Here is a 16,462-nt window from a genome sequence, read left to right as displayed (position 1 = left end):
AAGGCAAACAATCATGTCCTAATCACAGAAATCATGTTAAGGCCACAAAGTCAATTTTTAAAATTCACAGAATGGAATAATTAAGAAATATTTTCTTTCTGGATTACATTTTTTTCCGTTGGTAGAATTTATCCTTTAACACCATTTGGCAAAAATCAATGGTTTTGGCAGCCAGTGGACTGGTTCAGTTCTCAAGGCAACAAGTCCTTTGCTTGAAGCAGCCATTTGAGAGAAAGTGAGGATTTGTTCTTGGGAGGAAGACCTAGTAAGTTCAAGGAGCAAATTTAATCACTATCAGGAAATAAAACTGTCAGGTTCTTCATACTTCCAGGAGGTAGTACCAGCACAGAAACATGCAAACCAACGAAGAGCATAATATACTCACCCTACTCCTCGATCCCAAACCAGAATCTTGGGAATTCACAGGAACATCTGCTAAGACCCAGGAAGTGTCATCAATCTGTAATGATTCTTGCCTACACACATAACAGTGTCAATAAAGAGTCATTGGGATCCATCTTAATCTTGGGTGTTCAAAATGTCTACCTTTAGGAATGGCTCCTGCTAGTAAAAGGTCCATTTTTATGTAGATAAGTGTAGATGAAGATTCATATCCATTACCTAAGGCCCAAGAATATCAGAGTATTCTGGGTATGGAAGAGAAGTGATTAAGAGACGGTGGCATAGTAAAGGAGAATTGTAAACATACAAAGAAGAAGAGGAAGAGGATGAAATACACACAAAACTGAAGATCTCACTTATACATATGGGAAATATGGTCACAACCTCATTCATCTATGTACCACTGGCTATGAAGTTGAGGGAATTTGAAAATAGGCTGTCTTAAAGTATCACTTTTTACTGTCTTTGAACAGAAGAATTGCTAAAATCAAATGCATGGAATTTTAAAAAGAGTGCTAGGGATAGGGAGGAGGAACATGTTAACATGTTTGAATTTCTTAAGAGAACAAACATTTTTAGGTACTTTAAAAGAACCCACATGAAAATAAACAGCTAGTTTTAATTGAAATTTTTAAATCTATTAAAGTCCCTAAGTTTTCTCCCCCAGTGTGTATGTATGATGTACATTGGTTAGTTTCTTCTAGTCCCTATATATTTTAACTGCATTTCTCTATCAATATTCTGTAAGTCATAATGATTGTCATACAAATTATTTGAGTAATGGAGGTTTAATTGTCCCCCATTTTCCCATATGCCTTACAAGTTAAGAAATCTACCTACTGTACAATTCTCATTCACTTAGGGGGTTCAGAACGATCCCATTTAAACATTCTGTTCCATTGCTCCATGAAGCACACAATATGTGCTGTTTTTCACCTTGGAAAATATGGCACTGGAAGTCTATTTAAATTCCTGGTAAACTAAAGCCAGGTACAAATCTAGGGTGAGGTAGGGTAAGGCAATAACTTGTCACCCCATCACGAATAGCTTGTTTTAACATTCCTCCTTCTCCCTGTAGTAAGGCAAAACTAGGTGGGAAAGTCAAACTAGCACCGTTTTCCTGAGAGTAAGGGAGTGAAGATGGGTGGGTGGAGGGCCAGAAGAATGTGAAAGTTTGAGGTGACAGACAGCTGTGGAAGGAGGCTGATATGCCTATGTGGTAATTCAGCAGCTAAATCCCCATTCTGCTGTGATTTACAGTGACAGACTTTCACTTGCTCTGTCACAAACCCCTGGTGATGTGGGTTTATCGCTGAAACAACCACTGGCTCTTAATTACTGTCTTTGCACACATGTTGGAATAAAGCACTAATGCAAAAGGGTGATTTGCAGGTTAAAAATTCCCAAGTCACAGCTCTAATTTCCATGATCTTTGCCCGAGCATTTATAGTCCATTAAGGAAGGATCAAGTCTGCTTTGTTTAGGCATTGTTATCCCAGGTTTGAGAAATTGGTAAATCTAAACAGTGTTTTGGTTCTAGTCTATGGGTCTGATTCAGGGGCTGCCTCAGTCACTGGCCTTATTCTTAATTTCTTGTATTCAGAAAATAAAATAAATTCAATAAGATATCTGTTGCATTATTTTAAGCACTTGCACATTTACAACAGCTTGAAAAGTTGCTGGCTCTTTTGATAGTATAGTAACTTTTCTAGAATAGGTTCAGAATGCATAATATCTCATTCCTGAGAGGAACAAAGTCAACAATTTAACATAATTGCCCATTCATCATTATTTAAAGGTTGCAGGAGTGAGATTGAGAGATAAGTAATACAGGTATTTCTTCCTCTCCTGGTTTCAGAGATAATAGGTGTGAAAGTGTTTTTGAAAAAGTAAAAGCACTTATAAATGTCAGGCTTTGTGATTATTGTCATTTTTAGTAATCAGTACTGAGTGCTAGAATGGCTTAAATATGCCATTTGCCTAGTAACCATGCTAGTTGGAATGAACCTGATTCTTATGGAAATATATCACATGCAATCAGATTCACATTGCTCATTGGGTAGGTAGATGCAATAAATTGCTGTCTACAATATTATCACAAGAGGTGACCCTGGAAGTCATCAGACATTTGTGACAGCATTAGCTGTGTAACCTTCTCAAAGTCACCACCATCTCTGGGTATCATTTTCTGTGTGAAATGATGGTATATTCAACAGTCAATTGTCACATTAACTGGGGACAGGATACAATAAAGAAGTGTAATTCCCAAGCCATTTTGCTAATGCAGTAAAACCTCACTGATTTGGATTAACAGAGGGGAAGGATTGTCTGAATGAGTAAAGCAAGTCATGAATTACAAAATAGACCTGAAGAATGACAGTTTTAGTACTTTAAGTCTATTTTAACTCAAACCAACTATAAGACACTGCCTTAGTGGAGGTCCTCGTGAGAACTATTTTAGATTGATTTGTAGTGATTATGATTATATCTAATAAGTTCTTCCAACATTTGAAAAAGGGTTTGTTCTCTTAAGGACAAGTTCAACTGACAATACAGTCTAAACTCTTCATTTATTTAACAAACTTCCCTTGTCCCCATCCCTAATAATATAAAGTTAACTTGTAGACTGGTCCCTGTCTAGTTTATCCCAAATTATTAATTAGAGGGATCCAAATTAATGAGCTTCACTGCCGTTTTTCTCTCCTTCTCCATTGATTTGTGTTTAGCAACACCACTAAGGAGTGGTAAAGTGGAATCAGGTTCATCCCTTGCCCCTTCTCTTGCTCACTCTCAGAAGACAGCAGATAGCAATAAGAAAGAAGATAAAGGCAAACTCCTCCATAATCCAGAAATGGAATAAATAATCACTAGAAATGTGGCACTGTTATCCATAATTGAGAAAGGGGTTGACTTATTTTAAAAGATTGACTGAAGGAATGACCAAGAAATGTTATTTGAAAGATGCCTGGCAGGCAGGACTAGGGTCAAAGAAGTTGGAAACACTTAGGATCTGCTGAAATCTTTTCTATTTACATATCAAAATTCAGATAATCTGGAAATTATGAACTGGCAATAAAGTTACTTGATAAACTTTGCAGCAGTACTAACTGAGGGAAAAAAAGAGCTTGATTGTTGATTGTAATTAGAAAATAGCTGATCTAAAGTTTAGGGGTCTTCACAATACCAAAACATCTGGTGAGAAGTAAAAATTCAGCCAAATATGTGCAGGTGTTTTGTTTCTACAACATCAAACATATGGTTATTTGAAAGCTTCTGGGCACTTGGCACCATGTGGATTGTTTAGAGTCATCTTGATAGAGTCCATGGCTCCTTTTTAACCATGCTGAGTATGAATGATGAATTCATGAGAGCAATGTATCCAATCCAGCTCAATTTTCTTTCTGCAGCTCGCTTCAATGATAGAATTAAGTTCTCGGTGGCCTGCTAATAATATGAGAAAAAGACCAGGAAGAAGGTGCTAAATACTTTGGGCATGAGGTTAGCCATTGTAAAAATCAAATGAACCGAATCTTGGCTAAATTGTCAATGTCATCAGTTCACATTGGTGGGACAGGAAGTTACTGTGTTTTGATATAGTAAAACCTTGATTAATTGGAATCCATAAGGAATGAATGGAATTTTCAATAAGAATACACATTTTGTTTCATTCTTGGCTAATAACATGTTTTCTTAAAATGCTTGTATCCACTTTCTTGCCTCAGACAAGCAGCCTTTAATGTTTGAGGGTCAATCCAGATGGAGGAACGTTATAGGAGAAAGAGCGGAATATGACCTAATCACAGGTTATCTCTTGGCAAGTGATTAAAAAAATCAATTCCTTGAGGTCTTCTTTTTTGGTTACTACTGAGGTTTTCTCATCAATGTGAAGTTCTGAGGGGGTGCAATTCAGTTAGTTGGGACACTGGTGAGGAGAGTTCTCGTTAATCAAGGTTTTACAGTAAAAGGCCTTGTTAATGCCTGGTGAGATCATAAACTGAAGTTGAGTGCTTTTAAATTTATTTCTTGGAAGTACTCTGGATCAGTGTTTCCAAACCCATTTTATACTGCAGACTGGCAAACTAACTTTTCCACCTGGATCCTGAGGGATGGAGAGGGAAAGAGAGGAGCAGAGGTACAACCATTGTCTCTGAAGGAGAAAAGTTTTGGCTTGCCTGTCTGTTGCTTGTGGTTGGGAAACACTGTTCTTCACCTTAAGATGCCCATGGTATCTTGGTTGTATAAGAGCTGATCTCACATGCTTCAATATAATCTCATGCCCCTTGGGCCACGGAGGATTCTGTTTTCAGGTCCTCTCCTGTACTTACCCAATGAGTCTTTCCATGACTTGGTATCTTGACTTCTGAGTGAGCCCCTATTTCATGTTGCTTGGATGATTCATTTTACCCCGAAGAGTGTTAGGAAGCAAAGGAATGCCAAGTAAGGTGGGTTTTCTCATGGTGGCAGCCTGGATAACAATTAGACCTACCTGAACCAAGAACATGGCTAAAGAGAAGCCAAATCAGGGATTCACACACAAATAGTACCACAGACGACGCACTTGTTTAAATACACAAAATAACTTTGCAAAGTCTCTCTATGTGGTGACCTATTGAAGAAAGACCCCATTTAACTTGAAACCCGTCTTGTTCTTTGGTTTTCAAGTTAAGTGGGGCCTGCTTAAATGGGCCATTACATACAGAGAACAACATCTCATCATTCATACACATAATTGAAGAAGTCATCCCTACTCAATCAACCAACTTCTGTGAGCAGCCATCACATCCTAGGGAAAAAAAAATACTACAAACTGACTTTTCAGCAGATGAATCAGATTTCTCACATCAATCAAACGGAGGCAGGGGAGTCTTGGACTCTGGAAAGCCTAGGGCATTGAAACCCATAACATGGCCTTCATAAGGCAACCAGTCTGGTGTATGAGGGGATGGAAGGGGTGTGGACAGGGAGCCTCTGTCTGGGAGTTTAAGAAGGGACCCAAGTTAGATCAAAAATGTGGGCAGTGCCCTAAAGTCTTTCTGGTTCCCAAAGCTGCCAGGCAGGGGAATAACCTGGTCATTCCACTTTATGTGTGAGTCTTGTGCTCTCTCCTCAATAATAAAATAACAGTCTTGCCGATTACTCGTCACTAAGGGTACCCGGTTGTGGTGACATTGAGGCTGACCTTGGAGTCACCGCCCCCGCTGCCGCACTCTCCTTTGTCGTACCACCATTTGTTTTTCAATTTGTCCAAGAGGCCTTGCTCATTCAGTTTTAATACTGCCAGGTTAACAGCATTTCTTGAAACGATAAAACATAACTTGTAAGAAAATGCACAAATGCTTAGGAAATCGTTAACGTATAAAAAGGAGCACAAGAGGACAAATTGGCTAAATTTCACAGAACGTGGAGCTATAAAAATGTCTGTACAGCAAATACAGGGTTAAATATTGGAAGGTGGCATGGAGGATAACATTTGCTCAAAACTGAAGTGTGCGGGATGGGGAAATTGTCTTTGAGAAAAAAAGTAACAAGAACACCACATCCATGCAATTAACATTCGTCACATATGGCACCATAACTTGGCTTTTACCATTTAAATTGAAAAAGCCGTTGAACTGTAAAATTAAAACAGCAACAAACAGTCAGAGAGGACAACACAGAGAGAGAACATTAAAAAAATGGATGCATTAAATAGATGAAACCATAATTTACCGTCTTATTTAACTCCATGGAATATTGTAGATTTTAAACTTTTAAAAGTTACCTCAAAATCCACAAGAAAGAAAATGACAACAAAATGCATCAGGGTAGGTGGAATACTATAACAACACGGATATTGTTATATTATTCCACCCACCTTAATGCTGAGCCTTTAGGGGTTGCCACACCATAGCCTTTGGAATCCAGATTTCCACCAACTTTCATCGTATCACACGGTTTTCTCTGCTCAATGTACTCATTCATGGTTGACTCTAGCAGGAAGGCGAACTTTCCCTTGGACTTCCGCACTCGGGCCACCCCATCTGCTGTTGTTTTGGTAAACACAGATGGTTCTGCTGATTTCATGTAAGACCACATTTTCTCGTACACAGCAATTTTGGATCTCTGTAACAAAGACATAAGAGTTCTTCAAACTGTCAGATATGAAATCTGGGAGAGGTCTTACTGCAGGAGTTTTCAAACATTTTTGATTGCACTCCACAGTAAGAAAAATGTGTTCCACTACAACTTAGCAGACACTTTCAGACATATGTAAACGCCTTTCTAAAACAGGTTTCTCAAAACCACTTTCCCCCTTGCAATATGTGATGTCTTCTGATATTTTCTATTCTAATTCACTTTGAAAAATGCTGGTCATGACCCACTGAATTGATTTCATGACCCCACTAATTGGTTACAATCTGCTTTGAAAAACACTTTCTGATTTCAATCTTCCTCTCAATGAAGAAATCTTCCCCCATGACCCCCTGCTATCTCCTATGTGTTAGTCCTGTACTTGCCTGAAAAATGTTATTGGAAGAGTGTACAATCATTGTAACCCGTTCCAGCATGGGACATCAATTATTGCAAGAAAGTACTCCCCTATTGTGAGCTGATCTTTATTTCTCTAAAACATCCACCTTTTAGCCCTACTGCCAGAGAGCTATGTGAAGCAGTTCTACACATTATTTTGCATGGTGATGGTTCAGTTATTGCAAGGCTTTTATTATGTCCTTTCTTCATCTCTTTATTAGAAACTCCACTGACTGACTCTGTTTGCAGAACTCTCACATCTATGATATCCCCAGGTGTGTGACCATAATAGAATTTAAAATCACTTCTTGTTATTGGAGCATTATTTTCTATCAATGCTGCCTGAGTTTGCATTAATGTGTTTAGTCATTCATCCATTCTTTCAACAAATATTTATTGAGCATCTGCTACAGACAAGCACTCTACTGAGGGGTGTGAAAAATATTATAGAGTGAATAGAGTCCTCTCAATTCAGGTTGAGGCTAAACAAAACTGTACTTTTTGACCAAACCAGGTCTCCTTCATATACCTTTTTGAATTTTGAATTTCATTCTATTAAATATCATCTCAATTCAAATGGTCCTCAACACATATATTAAATACTTACTGTGTCTCTAGCTCCATTTTAGTCATCCTTGAAAATTAAAGGAAGAATAGTCACAATGACCCCAGAACTCCCAATTGAGTTGGGAGCTAGATGTTAAGGAATACAAACCCTGGAGGAAAATTTTATAATGATATTTGACCAAAGGTGAGACAGCATGGCAAAAACCACAAACGTATACCATGTTTTCAAATGTCCTCCTATGAGGTTTCCTGGCACATACTCCAATTGTTTGATTAGTTATTTAGTTGCTCTTCTCTGAACTTTGGCTGGATGCACTGCATTTTTCTTGAGGCCTGTTTGGAGTGGCCGAAAGAATTCCAGGGGGCTGGAACACCCAGAGCTATCAGTATGGAAATTAAGCATTAAGACAATCAGACTCTCACTGAGTCACTGAATTTGTTCACTGAGATAGGAACATGCTTGGTTTGCATAAAGCACTGCAAAAATGCCAGTTTGGAGCTAAATGAGCCAAAGAGAGAGTGCTAGGAAATGAGCTTAGAAAGATAATCAGAGGTCAGATCTTGGAGGGAACCTATTGTAGGTTGTGATAAAAAGTTTAGATTTATTGTATATGTGATAAGAAACTAATGGAAGATTTTTGAGGAGGAGTGTGATAGAATCTGATTTAAAGTTTTAAAGTATTACTCTGACTGATATATGGAGAATAGTCTACAAGGTGGGCCAGAGTGGATGCAAGGAGATTAGTTTGGAGGCTGTTCTAACAGTCCAGGGGACAGATGGCTGTGGCTTAAACTAGAGTGGGAGCAGTGGGGGTGGAAAAGAGGTTGGATTCAAGATGTGCTTTGGGAAAAGAGCAAACAAGTCTTACTGACAGATATCTCCAACTAATGGATCTATAGACGCTTTCATAAACACTTCCAATTCAAACTTCTTTTCTTCCTTACAAAGTGTGGCTCCCTTCTACATTCCACCAGTAAACCACTGCCTATCCAAGCTAGAAGGTTTGGTTTTACTCTTCCCTTGCTCTGTCATGCTTATTCTAGTATAGAAATGCCTGCAGAATCTGTTTTTTCTTTTTCTTTCTTTTCTCCTGATCACTGCCCTCCCTTGGGCAGGCTCTCATCATTTATTTTGGTCTGGACTACTATTGCCTCCTGATTGACAGTCTCCCTGCTTAATTTCTTTCTTCAATTTATCCTCCAACAATTCTTTCCAAATACAAATATGCTAATGTTACTTCCTTCTTGCAAATCCTCTGATAGTTCCCTAATACCTGCAGGATAACATCCAAACTCTTCTGAATGATATTCAAGAGTGCTTAGGGTGTCGGATACTCTCCTATACTCCAGTCACACTGGACTACTCACTGTTTACTGAAATGAGCCACATACTTTCATGTCTCACGCCTTTAGTTATGCTTTTGCTTCTGCCTGAATCGCTTTATTCATCCTACAAAATCCAGAGCAAATGTCACAAATTCTGTGAAATCCTTTCGGACTTTCTCCTGTTCCCACAGAAGTGTTTCCTTGGTTGTTCTGCCAAAGCACTTTGCTTATACTTCTGCTATAGAACTTCCCACATTGCATTAAGATGAATTGTCTATGTATCTGCCTTTCCTTTGTTACTTAAGCATTTCCTGAAGACACAGGTCATGCCTTATTCATTTTGGTACCCATCTTGGCAGCCAGCAACGTGCCTGATACATGGTAGCCCCTAAAGATATGTTTACTTAATAACTGAAGCTTAGGATTGATCAGTGTGACAGTCAGATTCTGGTTGAAGGTATCAGAAGGTTGGTTAGAAAAGGTTACCAACACTAGCTTTCTAGCACTGTAGAATTATAGAGCTGAAGTTTTTCCAAAGAACATCAGGTCCAGGTACCTGATAAACCAACCAGGCTGCATGCTTTACAATCCTCTTTTAAAATCCTAGTTTACCTGCATCTGATGCTCAGACCAATAACTACCCCTTTATAGACCCCAATAATCAAAGCATGAATAATCAGAGAATGAAAACTCACCCATAGACATTATGCTTATACCATATATTATCCTCATCTGACACATAATGAAATAAATTGTCAATGACTTTATTCCAAAAAGAATTTCCTAGTCTATTGTCCAATGAACTAAGTAAAAGCAAATAATCAGATGCACAGGAAAATATAAAAATAATGTAGGAATACCTGTGTACCTTTTAGAAAACTTAAGAAATTGAATATTGTGAAGTAGTTGAAATCTATCTTCTCCCTAGTTGCACATTCCCTACTCACCAAAAGGAACCACTGTGCTAATTCATCCTTTATTATTCCTTGCACCTCTTTATTCTCTTATTATTAGAGTAAACGTATTCCCTTTGTAATGGTTATATAGCACTTCAATCTATGGATACACAATTCTTTATTTACCTAGTCCCCTTTTGAGGGACTCAGATCAGTTCCAGTTTTTTTTGTCATCATAGATAATACTGCAGTGGGTATATGTTTTGTGTACTTATAGAGAGGTATTTTATATTCATCTTGGCCCAGTCAGACTGGAGAACAAGGTGGGGTGGAGAGGAGGAGGTTTCTGAACAATTTGTCTCCAACACTATTTGCAAATAGGACATTGATTCAAAAGAGAAATTTCTAAGCCAGGGGCAAAGGGGTCCATGAATTCTTATCCAAGTGTAGTATAATTTGGACTCATTTACTTCATCATTTACTTGAGCTCTTTGATTCCTGATACAGGTTAAAGGGTTTATTCCTTTAGGTAATGATGCATTTCTAGGAGAATAAATGACAGTGCTCGAAGTGGGCACTTTAAATGTGTGTGGTGTATATGCAGCAGATATTAATGGATACAGTGAATGACAAGCTACTTAGTGGCAGAAATTATTGGGCCCTGGTTGATAACTGAATTCTGAAGGAGGTTAGAAAGGGGAAAAAGAAATGACTCATAAGTGAGAAAAATTAAGCCAAAACATTTATCATCCTAACTAGTATTTAAGTGACAGGATAACATTCAGACCAAAATGAAGAAAAAAAATCACTAGAATTTTCTTTTTTTTTTATAGTCTGTCTTATTTTGGCTGAAATATCAAAGGCAATAAAAGGGATTGAATCTTAGTTCAATCATCTGGGAAAAATTTAGAAAATTATGGGCAGGATGTGTAATAACAAGTTCATTTTTCTCCAACTTGCTATGATTTTATTCTTTTATCCCACAAAGCACCACTTTATATCAAAGAAGCAACAAACAACAGTTATGCAGAGAGGCTGTGAGAAATTCTCATAGCATTGACAGATACTTAGCAAATGAAATCAAAAGAGAAATGTGTGATCGAAAGAGAAACAGATTAATCCAAAACAGAAGATAAGGTAGAACTCTAACATTAAGGGAGTCAATAGTTGTAATTTCAACTATTTTTAATGAATCAAGAACATTGAAAATAAAGAGAAATTTTTCTTTTTGTAGTGGTGAAAATTTGAATCTCAGGCTCTGTTAGTCTGGGGCATGGAAGCAAGTAATGAGTGAGTCACTTGATCTACCACTCAGATTTTTTATCTCTTTTTTTTAAAGATTTTTTATCTCTTTGCAACACAATGGTGTTGGTTGCTTCTAGCCATTGTGCAAATGGTCACTCTCTAGTGATGAAAGTATTCTTCTGTAGACCCATGTAAGCAAATTAATAGTGCTATGATTTAGGGTGTGGAGTCAGATTGCTTGGGGTTGAATCCCACTTGCTAGGTCCATAAATTATCTAACCTCTATATGTCTCAATTGCCTCATTTATAAAATGGTATAATTTTTTTTAAAAACAACATCTACTTCAAAGATTTATTGGGAGAAATTAAATTTATTGGGAGAAATATATTCTTAGAACAATACCTGGAACACAGGAAGTGGTGAAAAACATTATGTATTTTACATAATGTATTGAACATGCATTTAACATACATATGTATTTTACCTATGTATTTAACAATAATGTATAAAAATAGTATGTATTTTATTGTAAAGAAAGTGTAATTTTGGGGCGATCCAAGATGGCGGCCTAAAGGGAGACTGCACCCCCTGTCGCTCCAGAACCCAGGAGTTAAGAAGGGGAGGCATTGAGAGTCTCGGACTGAAAAAGAGCCACGGGTAAGTCTGCCCACTGGGTAAAGCTCGGCCCGGGGGGCAGGCCCAGATAGAGGTGGCTTATTGGAGCCGGGCAGGGCAGCTAGAGTCTTCCCAAGGTAGCCTTCCACACTCCGGCAGTGAGCTCCTCCCACACGGCCAGCTGCACGGTGCAGGCCCACAGTGAGAGCATTTCAGCACAGAGCCAGTTCCAAATCGTGGAACCAGTAGGGGGCTAGGGGCAGTTTTCTTCGGATACGCTGCTTTATCAGATTCCTCCAAGACATCAGGCTACTGAAGGCTGGGAGGTGATACACTGGAAATCTACTGGGACACTGTAAGCCAATAGCGGAAAACTGCAATATCTCAGGGTCCCACTGACAACTGACCAATATGAGAAAACAAGGGAAGAAAATGTCCCAAACAAACCTAGATACTACATCAATAAAACCCAATGACAGCACAGCAGAAGAAATGTCAGAAAGGGAGTTCAGAATGTACGTAATTAAAACAATTAGGGAAGCTAATGAGGAGATGAAAGAGCAAATGCAGGCATTGAAGGAGGAGATGAAAGAGCAAATGCAGGCATTAAATGATCGCACCAATCAACAGTTAAAAGAGCAAATACGGGAAGCAAGAGATCATTTCAATAAAGAGTTAGAGATACTAAAAAAAAAACAAACTGAAATACTTGAAATGAAGGAAACAATAAACCAAGTTAAAAACTCCATAGAAAGAATAACCAATAGAATGGAGCACCTGGAAGACAGAACCTCAGACATTGAAGACAAATTATTTAATCTTGAAAGCAAAGTTGGTCAAACAGAAAAGATGGTAAGAAATCATGAACAGAATCTACAAGAATTATGGGATATCATGAAAAGGCCAAATTTAAGAATTATTGGGATTGAGGAAGGCTTAGAGAAACAAACCAAAGGAATGAACAATCTATTCAATGAAATAATATCAGAAAATTTCCCAAATCTGAAGAACGAAATGGAAAACCAAATACAAGAGGCTTATAGAACTCCAAACATACAAAATTACAACAGACCCACACCAAGGCACATTATTATGAAAATACCTAACATACAAAATAAAGACAGAATTTTAAAGGCCGCGAGAGAAAAGAATCAAATTACATTCAGAGGGAAACCAATAAGAATATCAGCAGATTTTTCAATCCAGACCCTAAAAGCCAGAAGGGCCTGGAACAACATTTACCAAGCCCTGAAAGAAAACGGATGCCAACCAAGAATCTTATACCCAGCAAAACTTACCTTCAAATTTGATGATGAAATAAGATCCTTCCATGATAAACAAAAGCTAAAGGAATTTACAAAAAGAAAGCCAGCATTACAGAACATTCTCAGCAAAATATTCCATGAGGAAGAGATGAAAAACATTGATGCAAATCAGCAACAGGAGGCGCTAGCCTAAAGGAATAGCCAAATAAAGGAGAAACCAAATCATGTCAAAAACAAATATGAGTCAATTGACTGGGAATACAAATCATATCACAATAATAACCCTGAATGTTAATGGCCTGAATTCATCAATCAAAAGACACAGACTGGCAGATTGGATTAAAAAGAAAAATTCAACAATATGCTGCCTGAAAGAGACTCATCTCATAGAAAGAGACACCCATAGACTAAAGGTGAAAGGATGGGGAAAAACATACCATGCACACGGACACAGCAAAAAAGCTGGAGTATCCATCCTCATCTCAGATAATGTGGACTTCAAACCAAAACTAGTCAGAAGGGATAAAGAAGGACATTACATGCTGCTTAAGGGAAGCATAAATCAGCAAGACTTAACAATCATAAATATCTATGCCCCAAACATTGGCTCATCCACGTACGTCAAACAAATCCTTCTCAATTCCAGAAATCAAATAGACCACAACACAATCATACTAGGCGATTTTAACATACCTCTCTCACCACTGGATAGATCGTCCAAACAAAAATTGAATAAAGAAACTATAGATCTCAACAACACAATCACCAATTTAGACTTAACAGACATATATAGAATATACCATCCAACAAAGAACGAATACACTTTCTTCTCAGCAGCACATGGATCCTTCTCTAAAATAGACCATATTTTATGCCACAAAGCTACTGTTAGCAAATACAAGAAGATAGAGATACTACCACGTACTCTATCAGATCATAATGGATTGAAATTAGAAATAAATGACAGAATAAAAAACAGAAACTTCTCCAATATTGGAGACTAAATAATACACTATTATATGATGAATGGATAACAGAAGACATCAGGAGGGAAATAAAAAAATTCTTAGAAGTAAACGAGAACAAAGACACATCATATCAAAATCTCTGGGACACTATGAAAGCAGTACTTAGAGGAACATTTATTTCATGGGGTGCATTCAAAAAAAGAAGTAGAAATCAACAAATAAACGACTTAACACTACAGCTCAAAGCACTAGAAAAAGAAGAGCAGACCAATACCAAAAGTAGTAGAAGACAGGAAATAGTTAAATTCAGAGTCAAAATCATCGAAATTGAAACAAAAGAAACAATCGGAAAAATTAATAAAATAAATAGTTGGTTCTTTGAAAAAATAAATAAAATTGATAAACCCTTAGCCACACTAACAAAGAGAAAGAGGGAGAAAACTCAAATTACTAAAATTCGGAATGAACAAGGAAACATCACAACAGACACGAGTGAAATACAAAACATAATTAGAAGCTATTTCGAAAATCTATACTCCAACAAAACAGAAAACCTCGAAGACATCAACAAATTTCTAGAGACATATGAATTACCTAAACTGAACGAGGAGGACATACACAACCTAAATAAACCAATTTCAAGCAATGAAATAGAAGAGGTCATCAAAAGCCTACCAACAAAGAAAAGTCCAGGACCAGATGGGTTCTCAGCCGAGTTCTACAAAACCTTTAAAGAAGAGCTCATTCCAATACTCCTCAAACTATTCCATGAAATAGAAGAGGAGGGAACCCTCCCAAACTCGTTCTATGAAGCCAATATCACCCTGATACCTAAACCAGACAGAGACACATCGAGGAAAGAAAATTTCAGACCAATATCCTTAATGAACATCGACGCAAAAATTCTCAACAAAATTTTAGCAAATCGCATACAAATATATATTAAAAAGATAGTGCACCACGATCAAGTGGGTTTTATCCCAGGGATGCAAGGTTGGTTCAACATTCGGAAATCAATAAATGTCATTCACCATATCAACAGACTTAAAGTTAAGAATCACATGATTATTTCAATAGATGCAGAAAAAGCATTCGATAAAATACAGCATCCCTTCATGCTCAAAACACTAGAAAAAATTGGGGTAGTGGGAACATTCCTAAACATTATAAAGGCCATCTACGCTAAGCCCATGGCTAATATCATTCTAAATGGTGAAAAACTGAAAGCGTTCCCCCTAAAAACTGGAACAAGGCAGGGATGCCCTCTTTCACCACTTCTATTCAACATCGTCCTTGAGACTCTAGCCAGAGCAATCAGACAAACCAAAGAAATTAAAGGATACGAATAGGAAAAGAAGAACTCAAACTATCCCTGTTCGCTGATGACATGATTATATATTTAGAGGAACCTGGAAATTCCACCAGAAAACTTTTAGAACTCATAAGTGAATTCAGTAAAGTAGCAGGTTACAAGATCAATGCTCATAAATCCAATGCATTTTTATACATAAGTGATGAATCTTCAGAAAGAGAAATTAGGAAAACTACCCCATTCACAATAGCATCGAAAAAAATAAAATACTTGGGAATCAATCTCACAAAAGAGGTGAAAGACCTCTACAATGAGAACTACAGAACACTAAAGAAAGAAATTAAAGAAAACCTTAGAAGATGGAAAGATCTCCCATGTTCCTGGATAGGCAGAATTAATATCGTCAAAATGGCTATACTACCTAAAGTGCTATACAGATTCAATGCAATTCCAATTAAAATCCCAATGATGTACCTTGCAGAAATATAGCAAGCAATTATGAAATTCATCTGGAAGAATAAAAAACCTAGAATAGCTAAAGCAATCCTCAGTAGCAAGAGCGAAGCAGGGGGTATTGCAATACCAGATCTTCAACTCTACTACAAAGCAATAGTAACAAAAATGGCATGGTATTGGTACCAAAATAGACAGGTAGATCAATGGTACAGAATAGAGGACATGGACACAAACCCAAATAAATACAATTTTCTCATACTAGACAAAGGTTCCAACAATATGCAATGGAGAAAAGATAGCCTCTTCAACAAATGGTGCTGGGAAAACTGGAAAACCATATGCAATAGAATGAAATTAAACCCCTATCTCTCACCCTACACAAAACTCAACTCAAAATGGATCAAGGACCTCGGAATCAGACCAGAGACCCTGCATCTTATAGAAGAAAAAGTAGGTACAAATCTTCAACTTGTTGGCTTAGGATCAGACTTCCTTAACAGGACTCCCATAGCACAAGAAATAAAAGCAAGAATCAACAACTGGGATAGATTCAAACTAAAAAGCTTTCTCTCAGCAAAGGAAACTATCAGAAATGTGAAGAGAGAGCCTACAGAGTGGGAGAATATTTTTGCCAACCATACCTCAGATAGAGCGCTAATTTCCAGAATCTATAAAGAACTCAAAAAACTCTACACGAAGAATACAAATAATCCAATCAACAAATGGGCTAAGGAAATGAACAGACACTTCACAGAAGAAGATGTACAAGTAATCAACAGATATATGGAAAAAATGTTCAACATCCCTAGTAATTAGGGAAATGCAAATCAAAACTACCCTAAGATTTCATCTCACCCCAATTAGAATGGCGATTATCAAGAATACAAGCAACAATAGGT

General features: G+C 37.5%; 1 protein-coding gene across 4 annotated transcripts in view; it reads right to left on the bottom strand.

Moving 5' to 3' along the window:
- The window catches only part of Gria3 (glutamate ionotropic receptor AMPA type subunit 3), a 284,001-nt gene that overhangs the window by 20,240 nt on the left and 247,299 nt on the right, over positions 1-16,462 (bottom strand). For 3 of the 4 annotated variants that reach the window (XM_047535596.1, XM_047535599.1, XM_047535598.1), the window contains exon 13: positions 6,257-6,504. In XM_047535596.1, the coding sequence (XP_047391552.1) occupies positions 6,257-6,504 (248 nt within the window). Of the gene's footprint in view, positions 1-5,581; positions 5,697-6,256; positions 6,505-16,462 lie in introns of all 4 variants that reach the window. The other variant, XM_047535597.1, reaches the window with a different exon arrangement.

The sequence above is a fragment of the Sciurus carolinensis genome, chromosome X (assembly GCF_902686445.1).
Source record: "Sciurus carolinensis chromosome X, mSciCar1.2, whole genome shotgun sequence".
In the NCBI taxonomy this organism is placed as follows: Eukaryota; Metazoa; Chordata; class Mammalia; order Rodentia; family Sciuridae; genus Sciurus; species Sciurus carolinensis.
The sequence above is the reverse complement of the archived record's forward strand: the minus strand, read 5'-3'. Positions and strand labels throughout refer to the sequence as shown.